The sequence below is a fragment of the Eptatretus burgeri genome, chromosome 13, assembly GCF_056783735.1.
Source record: "Eptatretus burgeri isolate ZD-2024b chromosome 13, Ebu_testis_v1, whole genome shotgun sequence".
Classification (NCBI taxonomy): domain Eukaryota; kingdom Metazoa; phylum Chordata; class Myxini; order Myxiniformes; family Myxinidae; genus Eptatretus; species Eptatretus burgeri.
In genome coordinates this window covers 70741131-70753895 of record NC_140973.1, presented here as the reverse complement: position 1 = coordinate 70753895, position 12765 = coordinate 70741131, and the positions used below count along the sequence as shown (strand labels likewise).

General features: G+C 44.7%; 1 protein-coding gene across 2 annotated transcripts in view; it reads right to left on the bottom strand.

Annotated features, from left to right (window-relative positions):
• Positions 1–8592, bottom strand: part of LOC147014740 (mRNA-decapping enzyme 1B-like) — a 46837-nt gene extending 38245 nt beyond the window's left edge. For both annotated transcript variants that reach the window (XM_085852919.1, XM_085852918.1), the window contains exons 1-4: positions 8435–8592; positions 7926–7966; positions 2002–2135; positions 1626–1692 (exon numbers count right to left, since the gene is read on the bottom strand). In XM_085852919.1, the coding sequence (XP_085709045.1) occupies positions 1626–1692; positions 2002–2135; positions 7926–7966; positions 8435–8563 (371 nt within the window). In that variant the 5' untranslated portion in view covers positions 8564–8592. The remainder of the gene's footprint in view (positions 1–1625; positions 1693–2001; positions 2136–7925; positions 7967–8434) is intronic.
• Between the last annotated feature and the right edge of the window lie 4173 nt (positions 8593–12765).

The window sequence follows — 12765 nt, the reverse complement described above, 5'->3', positions numbered from 1 at the left end:
CAACATCTCTTCCATGCCATCTGCAATCGTTACGTGATGGCGGGACTGGTCGACAGACAAACTCAACTGACTAAAAGCCAAGGTCAAGTGGCAATGTTAAAGCTTCTTCTTTACTTAAACGTCAGCTTTACCGACTTGCAATTCCAGTTTTTTTCAATAAAAAAAAACTTTTCTCGTTTTAATTTGACTGGATGAATAACAATAAGCAGCAATGATTTAAACACCTCGAATGATCATGATCATTTCGAATGTCTGGTTTTCATGCAGAGAAGCATTTTATTACATTATGACTTGTAATAGCCACGACCACCAGGAATAGCGCCTCACGATACATTCACACCATTCATCCTTGACAACTCAGACCAATTATTGACAAAAACCTGAATTTATTACACAAATTACTCATCCATTAATTTTGCAATGTTGTGGCCAAACCACTGCCTTAATCACTCCCCCCACCCCTCCCCCCCAAAAAAAACCTCCGCCTTGCGTACACGAAGTAAAAACATGCGTACTGCTTATGTAGCTCAAATAATTAAGATTGTGATTATGAAACTTCTGAGGACATCTTAATTCCCAACTGGCTCATTTTGGCCAATTTTGAGATTCTATCAGCATTTGGAACCTTGAAACTTTATTAGAGACAACAGAATTGACAAAAAGCTGATTGGATAACATTATGGTAATGTTGGTTCTATTAAAAAAATAATAATAATAATAAAAAAAAAATCAATTTTTATTTACTGTCCTTTCATTATATTAACTTTTCTGAAGTTTGACCTTAGCAATGCTTGTAAAGTTGATAATTGGCTACATGAATAATTTGCTCTTCAAGAGAAAGTTGGGAGGAATGGGGTGGGGTGAAGAGTTTCACAAAATGAGGGAAATGGCATTGGATTACCCAATGAGACGAGGCAGTTGTGAACAGCTATAAATTACTCTCAGATGTATTATTGAAATACTATAAATGTCAAGTAATAGAACCGCCAAACAACAAATGTCGGACAAGTCGATTCAATCTTGAAATTTCAGTTTTAGTTTTTGTGGATGACTGCACATCAAGAAAGTAATTGTGCAAGTCTCAAAGTAATATAATCAAATTTAGTTTACAATAGCAACCAATTGAAAAAGATACAAAAACCACCGATAATTATTTGTTCGCATTCTTACAAAATTACTGCAATGAAGAGGTTAAAAAAATTTTCAAAAGGAAAAAAATATTAAAAAAATTATACATCAACAACGCTACTTGTGGAGTAACCCAGCAATATAAAGAAAATAATTGAGTTAATCCGTTGGAAGCCAAGAGGAGTGCAAATATCGCTGTGGGAGGCGAGGTGTGACCAACATTGAGCATTTACCCTTCGTCACAATCAAAGAAGCTTTACATCCATCAATCACTCTGATGAAGGGCTGACGCTTGATAAGTCAGCTGTACATAACTCTTATGGCAGTAAACAAAAACTTCTCTGCTTTCAAATAAAATCCATCATTTTAATTGATCTGTTGATGAATACCGACCGCCAATAGCCGACATGAAGACGAGCATTCCATTGTAAAAAAACCAGTCTCTCTTGAAACCCCCCCAAAAAAATTATGCTGGTAGTATTAATTTATCCACTTACTCTGCCATGAGGCCAGAAACTCGCAAAAACTCCTTCTTATCGTAGAACCAGATGCTGTGGATGGAAACTGGAAGGATGGAGGTATACAAATCAAAAGAAAAAAAAAAAAATCACAAATTCAGCAATTCATATTTAGACCAAAAAAAACCCCAAAAACAAACAGTACCATCAAAACCACCACTTGTAGCCAACATAAATGCAACACTTTCTTGTTCACAAGCATAAAGAATGTTTGAAACGTTCGGTTACATAATGCATAATCGTAAAACCTGAACAGAGATTATTGCACTTGCTTCTTTGCAAGAAGTTTCACAATGTGAATCACAATACATTTTCACCATGAGAAGAGTGCAGAAGGTGTCAGTGTGAAACACACCATCATGGTCTGCAATACGGTACAGCAGAAAAGGTTCCTGCAGTTTGAAGTCCAACTCCTTGGTGATCGGCTGCATCAGGTTATTCATACTGAGGCGATTCATAATTGTGAAGCCATGGAATGGAGCAACAGTCCTACAAATAAGAGAAAATACAAATAACTCCCAAAGTTAGGATTTTGGAATGCAGCTACTTTGCCGGAACATGGATAAATTATTTAGACATCAACTCAACACAAAATAAATATGATTGATCACGCTTCCTGAAAGGGCTTACAATTTTTATTTTTAATACCAAGTCGAGGTTCATGTCAGAGCCAATACACAGAAATGTAAAACAAAGCAGGAGACAAGAGGGATGGCAGAGGGATGCACAAAACAGTGGGGAATAGACACATGAGGAGATCTGTAGAAGGGAGAGGGATGGGGTGGTGTACACGGGGGAAAGAATATGTTACTACAGGGACTTTCAGGAAGGAAAACAGGGAATTTGAAGGTGAGTTTTGAGGTGGATTAACGGAGGGGGAGGGAGGGGGGTAGTAAAGATCAATATTTTGGACGAGGGAATATATGAGATAGTGGTGAACAGCTGTTTTGAAGACGTGGAGGGAGGAGTGGGATTGAAAAGAGTGTGGGAGTTTGTTCCAGAGGCAGGGAAAAAAAAAGAGGAATGAAAGAGTGAAGTTGAGCAGTGAGTCTTGATTTTGGCAGTTTTACTGGAAGGTGTTTTTTGACAGACATTGAGCACCCTGAGGAAATATAGGGGGGGCAGATCACAAACAGAGCAGGGGGGCAAGCAAGGAAGGAGAGGAGATAGCAGAAGACAAAAAGACCACCGACCTGCCTCCAGTGAGAGTGAGAGACCCAAAGACTCAGCTTCATCGCAGGAGATACCAATGATCCTAAATGCATTGGTTTCCACAGCGTGAAGTCGAGCTCGGTATGAGGCAGGAGCACCAGCTCAGAGGGGAGAGCAGTACTCCTCCAGGCTGTCAATGAAAGCTTTTTAAGTGGTTAGAAGCTCAGGAGTGCCAAGGAAGGACTTTGCACGACGTAGGATGCCCAGTCGGCAACAAGCTTTGGAGGCCAGCTTTGAGATGGGGCTTTCCCAGGAAATATCATGGCAGATAGTGAGATCCAGAAGCTTGAATGAGAGGACTTCTTCCAGAGGATTGTTGAGAAAGTGGATGGGGGGGAGGGGGGGTTCTAAACGGTCCTTTCGAAAAGACATAGTGAGAGTGTGAGATTTGTCAGGATTGAAAGACATATTTTAAGTATTTGACCAACTTGTGAAATTATCGAGTTCTGCAGAGAGCGAAGAGGCTGCTGCCTGCCGATTGGAGGGATGACAGGTGGTATGGCAGATGGTGGAGTCATCAGCAAAGAGATAAAGAGGATTTTCCAGGGAATAGGAGAGATCATTGATGAAAACCAGAAAAAGCACAAGGCCAAGAACACTGCCTTGAGGAACTACAGCCTGCACAGGAAGAGACAATGAGAAAATTCCATTAAGAGCCACACATTCACTGTGACAGGAGAGGAAGTCTGTGAGCTATGAGTGGAGATGGCCGAGGATACCATAAGAAGAGTTTTTGGTGAGCAGTGTGGGATGCCAAATCGTATCGAAAGCTCGCAATATATCTAGGGATATGGCTCTGATTTCATGTCTGGCATCGAGTACCTCCATCCATTGATGGGAGAGCAGAAGCAGCATATCCAGGGTAGTGTGACCTGGTCAGAAACCAAATTGATGATCGGAAATCAAGCCATTGGAGAAGAGGAAAGATTTAATGTCTGAAGCGATGATGGATTCCATCACCTTGCTGATAATTGGAAGAAGGCAAGCAGCAGCAGCAGCAGATAATCGGCAAGCAGCAGCTTCTTCACTCACTGCAGATCTGGATAAAATCACAAACTGGTCCAACACGTGGAACATGTCTTTCAATCCAGACAAATCTCACACTCTCACTATGTCTCTTCGAAAGGACCGTTTACAAAACCCCCCCATCCACTTTCTCAACAATCCTCTGGAAGAAGTCTTTTCTTTCAAGCTTCTAGGTCTCACTATCTGCCATGACCTTTCCTGGGAAAGTCACATTTCCAACCTCGCCTCAAAAGCCAGTCGCCGACTGGGAATCCTCCGTCGTGCTAAGTCCTTCCTCGGCCCTCTTGAGCTCCGGACCACTTACAAAGCTTTTGTCCGTAGCCTGATGGAATACTGCTCTCCCCTCTGGGCTGGTGCTCCTGCCTCCCACCTTTCTCGGCTTCACGCTGTCGAAACCAGGGCATTTAAGATCATCGGCATCTCCCGCAATGAAGCTGAGTCTTTGGGCCTCTCACTCAATCACCGCAGGTTGGTCGGTGGTCTTTCTGTCTTCTACCGACTCCTCTCCAGCCTTGCCCCCCTGCTCTATCTGCTATTTGTCCCCACCACATTTCCACAGGGCGCTCAAGGTCCGTCAACAACCCCCTTCTGGTAAAACTACCAAAATCACGAATCACTGCTCATCTTCACTCTTTCATTCCTCTTTTTTCCCGCCTTTGGAATAAACTTCCTCACTCTATTCTTTCCCATTCTTCCCTCCAGGCTTTCAAAACAGCTGTTCACCACCACCTCTTATCTTCCCCCATCCAAATCCTCGATCTTTTCTACCCCCGATAATCCACCCAAGCCCACTTCCTTCATTTCTCCTGCTTTCCTTCCTGAAAGTCCCTGAAATGTCCATCTTCTCTTCGCCATGTTCCCCGTCCCATCCCCATCCCTCTCCCTTCCACAGTTCACCTAATGTGTCTGTTCCCCACTGTTTTGTCCCTTCCACTCCCGCCCCTCTTGTCTCATGCCTCCTTGCTGTGAGTTGTGTGTTAGCTCTCATACGAGCCTCGACCAAGGTATACAAAAAAAAAAAAAGGCCGATTGGTCTGTAGTTACAGGGATCTATTTTTGAGTGGAGACCTTTTTAATGCAGGGCGGCATTTAGGACACGTGTGCTGATGCCGTCTGGACCGGTTGCAGAATATTTGAGATGGGGCTTTCCCAGGAAAGATCATGGCAGATATCATTTCATTAAGAGCTTACATCTCTTTTCTGTATTGGAAGATAATCAATCTGCCTCGTAAAAATGCCCCTTATTCCCCAAAACAGACTGGCAGTCCAAATAATCTTTAATCTTTATTCAGTATAATAGAATCACCTATTATTTCATTATTAAGGGATTCTTTTCTATAAATAATTATATTTTGGTGCCTGAAAGTCTGGCTAGAAACAAGAGTCTAGCTTAAATGGAATGTGCATGAAAATAATGACCAGAACTCCTATTAATCTTCTGGTCATAAATAGCCCTTCAAAATTAAGCTGACCTACAGATGGCTGCTGCCACAAAGCTGTGAGTGATTTTTCCCCCTGAACCCCAAAACGTCAGCTGTGGTGCCAGGATGTCTGAAGGATGAAAAGATATAGTCTCACTGAATACTATACAATAATTCAACGTTTCCATGTACTGCAGAAACAGAGGAAGACTACGTTGCTTCTTGAAACTTCTCTGAATTCTCCATATCGATATGTTCGTGTTTGTTTGCACAAGTTTTGTTTCAATAAATGACTCAAATTTACAGAAGGAAATAATAATTTCTTCCACAGTACCATAACTTGCACCATCTTGAAAACAATTAGTTATGAGAGTGTCAGGGAGGAATTAATACCTCCATTGTTCTGACGAACTGTCAGTTTTGCTAACTACCATAGTTGATTTCACTTCGTCTTGTACTAAAAATAGAGTTGTCTATGAATCGAGGAAAGAAAAAAATGGGAAAATTTGCCATTTCGACTTGTATGCCACAACAACGTAAACACCGAAAACACGGTACTCCATTAAGTTGCAAATGAAGGTCTTGGAGGTCGTCAAAAGTTCAGATTGAGAAAGACCTTGTACGATCAGGGATGCCCAGTCAGCAACTGATTTTGGAGGTCCGTCAACAACCCCCTTCTTGGAAATATGGTCTGCTAAGAAACATGGTTTGAGTGAGGCCCAAACATTTGAGTGACTTTATCTCAAAGTAGTTTGTTTAAGAAATAGATGGGAGGGTTTGCCAGAGGGTCCTTTCAGAGAGACAGGGTGAGTGTTTGGGATTTGCCCAGATTAAAATACATATTCCAAGTGTTGGTCCAGTGCCTGATTCTATCAAGGTCTGCAGAGAGAAGAGGCTGCTGTCTGCCTGTCTGAAGGATGAGTCATGATAGGGCAGAGGGTGGAATAATCAGTAAAGACATGAGCAGGCATTTCCAGGGAATCAGAAAGATTATTGATGAAGATGAGGAACAAGACTAGGGCCAAGACACTGCCCTGGGGTACTCCAGCCTTGAAAGGGAGAGGAGATGAGATGAGGGGATCCCGTGCAGAACCACACACTGAATACAGGAGTTGAGGAAGTCAGCGATCCACGAGAGGCCTTGGATGCCGTAAGCAGAGTTTGGAGATCAAGGCAAGGGGTCAGACTATCAAATTCTCGATACGTGTCCAGAGAGACGACCCTGATCATGTCTGAGATGGAGCGCTTCCACCTATTGTTGGGAGAACAGAAGCAGCACGCCTCGGGTAGAATGACCGGGTCCAAAACTGAACTGATAATCTGACTGTTGGAGAAAAGGAAGGATTTAATGTCAACTGCAATGATATATTCCATGACCTTGCTTAAAATTGAAAGGAATTGAATAGGCCTGTAGTTAAGAGAATTCAGTAACTTGAATTGGTTGTGCAAAATATCACACAACTTTACATGCGGACACAATTTTAGCTTGGTACATCATCATGGATTATGTGACGGAGAATTTTTTTTAATTATGACATGTATATGCGCATCTGGATTGGCAGGATTGCGAAGAGGTGTGAACCCTCGCTTTTGGGACGTCGAGCATGGGTTGGCATCCCAACCCAGATATTAACCTGACCAACCGACATTCTGGCATTTCGCCTGCAGGGTGAGGTATTAACGTATGCACCATTAAAGATCCCAAGGTGTCTTTTGCGAAGAGTAGGAAAATCATCGCGGACACTGAATAAATTACAAATTCCTGCCCGACTAACGACTGGGAAGGCAGCAGCAAACAATACAGCATGACCCTTAATCAAGAAACGTTTCTGCAGAACCGAGTTAATGGGAAGAGTTTGGTCTATCCCCCAACTTGATGCGGTGCTTTTAACAGCATCTGCACGGCCACTGCTTCATCCCCCTTACCTTCTTCAGATCCTCCACTATTTGCCAAAAACTTGAAATTCACCTACCATTTAATGCAAGCTCATATTCAATATCTCAGATGGGGGGGCACGAGTGTGGGGGGGGAGGGGGGTGGGGAGGGAGAGGAGGGAGGAGGAGAAAAACCAACAAATTTTTTTTACAGATTATGTAACCATACAATGTGATAGGCCGGATCTGGATTCAAACCTGAACTGAAATCGAATCAGCTTGTCATCGCCACGTAACCAACTCTTCCATCAAGTTTTGGCAAAACTTGTCCACAAATTTTGGAAATATCATGCAATGCGGTATTATCGTTTTTATCCCCATCTCTCGGAGAGTGAAGAATCACTATTATTTTTAATTCTTTTTAATTCTCATTTTCAGATCCACATTCGAATCTTCACCAAAATCGAATCATTTATTCCTTCTCACACACTCAACCTGTCTGCAAAACTTAGTCCAAATCAGTCCATAATTTTTCCGACATATCCTGCCCACAGACAGACAGACACACAGGGATGAAAAATAACCTGTCAGTCTGTCCACCTCGGGTGGCCGACACATCAAGCAGCATGATTGTTAATGCGCACACTAGCCACAAGTGAATAAAAAAAAAAGGATGACAAAAAAATAAATAAACTTTCACCAATGCATAATTAAATAATAAATACTCTCCGTACTTCGGGCTTACCTGGCGTAAACAAAGAGGGTTCCTTCAACTTCGGTTTTTTCCTGAGTCAAGACAACAGTAAATCCAAGGATGAGACGAGAGAAAGGTAAACGAACTTACATTTACATCAAAGCACAAATTCATCGATCGACTCGAGAGCATGTGGGGGGATCCATCCATCCAGGTAACCTCCTCCGGGAGGATCATGTCCACGAGTCGGAGGGGGCACGGAGAGGGGGGCACGGAGAGGGGGGCACGGAGAGGGGGGCACGGAGAGGGGGGCACGGAGAGGGGGGCACGGAGGGGGCACGAGATTCACAAAACGCACGGAGAGGGGGGCACGGAGGGGGCACGAGATTCACAAAACGCACGGATCGGCATTTTTTTTAACGGAGAACCCCCTGATGAGCACAAATCTCCACAGAAAAATCATCAGCAGGAACAAAAACATGAAATCTATTGGGTTCATGGCGTTGGCGGGCCGCAGGCTCCTTTTGAAAGGTGTGCACGTACAAGGCAGACAAACTCACCCACTGGTTCGTGTTCGTGTTGAAGTTATACAGAGCCACCTGGCTGGCCACGTCCATTATCTTTTTGATGTATGGATCGAGTTGCTGAAGCGCGGCCAAGCTGATGTGCAACACTTGCTCGACTGCCATCTTCACGCAGGTTGCCGACGCGTTGTGACGTAATTTTAGCAAAGGGTATTTTATTTTTGTCGTTTTTTTTTTTCATTTTTCACTAAGATGTGATTATGCGCCTGGAATATTAATTCCTCTGTATAATTGAAATCATTTCAAAGTGATTTTTCAAAAAATAATAATCATACAACCAACGCGACGTGAAAAGGTGGACGGCCGACGTAGCTGGACAAAACATCGACAAACACCACTCAATGAAAAGAAAAGAAAATACAAGCGCCGCTTCTAAAACAAATATAAATAGTCTATTACATTAATTTCAACAAAACGATAGTGCAATTATTACCTTTTAAGTAAATTCTAAGAATTGCAATACAAATTTTATAAGCATCCTTCCTGTCCTGATGTTAACAAAGAGCAGGAAAGAAGGATATACGTGAAGAATTCACAAGGGCATGTGATAACTGATCAGGGAAGAGTATTGATTATGGGGAAATTCCACTTGCCTAGGATAGATATAATAGATTGGGTCGAGGAACAGGGAAAGAGCAAAGCGGATGAGGATTTTTCTCCACCGAGTCCAGGATTGCTCTTTTAACCGAGTTTGTGCAAAAGCCCCACGAGAGGGAGTGCTGTTGAAATGAGAGCGAGAGATGAACCTTCAGAGTTTAGGCTTTATTCCATTTGATTGGAGCCGCTTCTGTGGGCACACCGGGGAATACAGGTTCAGCTAGGAGTACATAAGCAGTAACGTATACATGTGCAGTTAATCATCGCAGACTAAATCCGCGTAAGCACGGAGTTCGATATAATCTCCATTCTCACCAGTCAATGAGCACCTTCAGTTAACGAGCATCAAGTGAACAGCCGATGTAAATGGCAATGCCCCGGGGACAACCACTCGTGCCGCAGAGAGACCTCCCCTTATACGCGAGACGCACAACATGTGATCCCGCGTCATGTCCCTCGATTCACGTTAATTCACCACATTCTCCTCACCTTTAAAATGTAACTAGGGGCCCATCTTACACACCATGATTGTTTTAGCACTATAGGAGTATACATTTCAAGCAACGCGGACTAATAGATCTACAGAAGCATACATGCCAAGCAGTGATTATTTTGAGTTGTAGGAGCATGGAAATGAGCATCGATATATGATATAATGAGCATATGGGAGCATGAGCAGCGAGAATGCCGATAATCCCCTTTACAGATTGAGTCGTCGAGGGGGCCTTATTCGTCGACCTCTCCGGGAGTAAATGGCAGTTTCACTTGAGGGAGACTCCCGATCCTCTTGGTGAGCCTCGACTTGTGCCGGGGATGACTCCTCGATCGCTCTCGGGTGGAACGCGGCAGCCCCGTTGCCCGGTGGAGTTCCTGGGGGGGGGAACACCTGGGGAGGGGATGTCAGAGGGAGGTGTGCCAGATGGTGGTGTACCTGTGGGAGGAATACCTGAGGGAGCCAAATGGCGAACCGACACAGTGGTCTCCCTGCCATCCGGGAGCCTGACATGAGCATACTCTGGATTAGTGTCAATGAGTTCGACCCCCTCCACCAGGGGTTCATACTTGCTTTGTCGTACCGGGCATTTCATGAACACTGTTCTGGGATGGGTTAGCCAGTTGGGCACCGTTTGACCGTCAACATAACGTCGCTGGTGAGTAAACATTCGTTCGTGAGGAGTTGCATTGGTGGACGTGCAGAGCAAAGAGCGTATGGAATTCAGAGCGTCGGGAAGGGTAACCTCCCACCGCTCGGGGCCCAGTCCTCTTGATTTCAACGCCAGAGTTATGGCTTTCCAAATAACTCCATTATACCTTTCCACATGCCCGTTTCCCTGTGGGTTGTAACCCGTCGTTCGACTAGTTGCTATGCCGAGCTCTAGTAGGAATTGTTTTAGCCCGGCCGACATGAAACACGGCCCTCTGTCTGAATGTATGTACGAAGGTTTCCCAAACATAGCGAAGAGGTCAGAGAGACATCTCACAACAGTGCCCGAGGTCATATCCGAGCACGGAAATGCGAAAGGGAACCTTGAATATTCATCAACAACGGTGAATATGTATCTGTTGTCTGTCTCGGTCGGCAGGGGCCCTTTGAAGTCGATGTTTAGTCTCTCGAAGGGGGAAGTGGCCTTGATCAGTCTGCCAGATGCCACGCCATAGAATCGGGGTTTTAGTTCAGCACAAACAGGGCATGAAGCATTCATTTGTTTAATATCTTCAACAGAATAGGGAAGATTTTGTCTGTGCACGAAATGTGCCATTCTGGTTACCCCTGGGTGGCAGAGAGACACGTGTAGGTCTTGCAAAGCCTGACTGATTGTTGCCGAACTGTAGACCCGAGAGAAGGTATCTGCAGCAGGGTTTTCCTTCCCGGGCCGGTAAACAATGTCGTAACTGTAGCAAGCTAGGTCTATCCGCCATCTCATAATTTTTTCATTCTTAATTTTCCCGTTATTTTTCCCATCAAACATGAATGCCACGGATCGTTGGTCCGTAACGAGCGTGAAGTGGTTTCCCAGTAAATAATGTCTCCATTTCCGCAGCGCTTCGACGATGGCGTACGCTTCCTTCTCTATCGCTGAGTGTCTCTGCTCACTTCCAGAGAGAGTTCTCGAGAAGAACGCGACGGGTCTCCCGTCGCTATGGCGTGATTTGAAGCGTCGGTTTCCACCACGAAGGGCACCGAGCTATCGATCGATAAAACCACGGCATTACTGATATCATCTTTGAGGTTGTGGAAAGCTGTCACAACAGCGGCATCTGGTGGAAAGTTTTTGCAATGCACTAGGGGATGTATTTTCTCGGAGTATTGCGAAATCCATCTCGCATAGTAAGCAAACATGCCGATCACCCGGCGCATCGTCTGCAGGTCCTGAGGTGGTGGTAGCTCACGGAGCGGGCGCAATCGTTCAGGATCAGGCTTAATTGTGCCGTCGGCTATTGTGTAGCCGAGAAGGTCAATTGACCTTGCCAAGAATACGCATTTCTCATAGTTGAGAGTCAGATTATATTTTCTAGCAATGCCCAAGAATCTGTCCAGATTCATTTCATGTTCCCCCTGATCCCTACCGCACACTGTGACATTGTCCACGTAAACAAAAGTGTCTTTGAGGTTTTCATCTGAAATGATGTCGTCCATAACTCGTTGGAAGCAAGCCACTTCATTCGTGACACCGAATGGTATCATTCTGAACTGGTAGAGGCGCCTCCCTGCCTGGAATGCGGTGTAAGGTTTGTCTTCCTCTCGGATGGGAATTTGGTGATAGGCGCTTCGCAAGTCGATGGTGCTGAATACCTTATAATTGGCCACGCGTTCGACCATCTCATCTATGCGCGGCAGGGGGTAGGCATCGAGTTGGGTAAAGCGATTGACCGTTTGGGAATAATCGACAACCATTCGTTTCTTATGGTTCTGACTGCTGGTTACTAACACCTGTGCGCGCCATGGCGAATCGCTCGGTTCTATAATTCCTTCTTCCAGTAATCGCTTGGTTTCCGAAGTGATGAAATTCATGTCAGCAGTGGTATATCGCCGCGATTTGATCGCTATCGGTTTGCAGACCGGCGACAGGTTAGCGAACAGCTGGGGGGACGTCACCTCCGCGGTGGTCAACGCATTTAAAATTAGACGAGGCTTGCTTCCTCCAAAGGGTATTTTGACGCTCGTGTGCTGCTTGAGGACATTATGACCCAGAATTACGTCTGTGCACAAATCACGAAGCACCAGTACCCTTACATCCCGATGCGTGTACCCTTTTACGTCCAATTCAACATTGCAGTACCCTCGTACGCGGGATTGTAGTGAGGTGGCGGCCATGCATACCGTATTGTCAGTCGGGTGGATTATCCATTTCCTGCCCTTCACTAGCGAGCTGTTGACGAAACTTTCAGAGCTACCTGTATCAATCAGTGCCTCAGCCATATGCCCATTAATTCGTACGTTGATGATAGCCTTGGATAGATTCCCCGGGAAGGCTGCAGTTAATTTATTTTGCGATTAGAGAGCCGCAGAAGTGGGTTTATTTCTCCTTAGAGTGGATTTACATACCCTGGCATAATGCCCTTTCTTGTCGCAATTCATGCATGTGGCATCTCTGGCGGGGCATTTTTGACGAGGGTGCCTTTTGTACCCACAAAAGAAGCATTTACCAACCGGAGCAGTTGCTGAGGAGTTTGACGTGGCCTGGGTATCCGGCTCCTCGGGTGTTTCT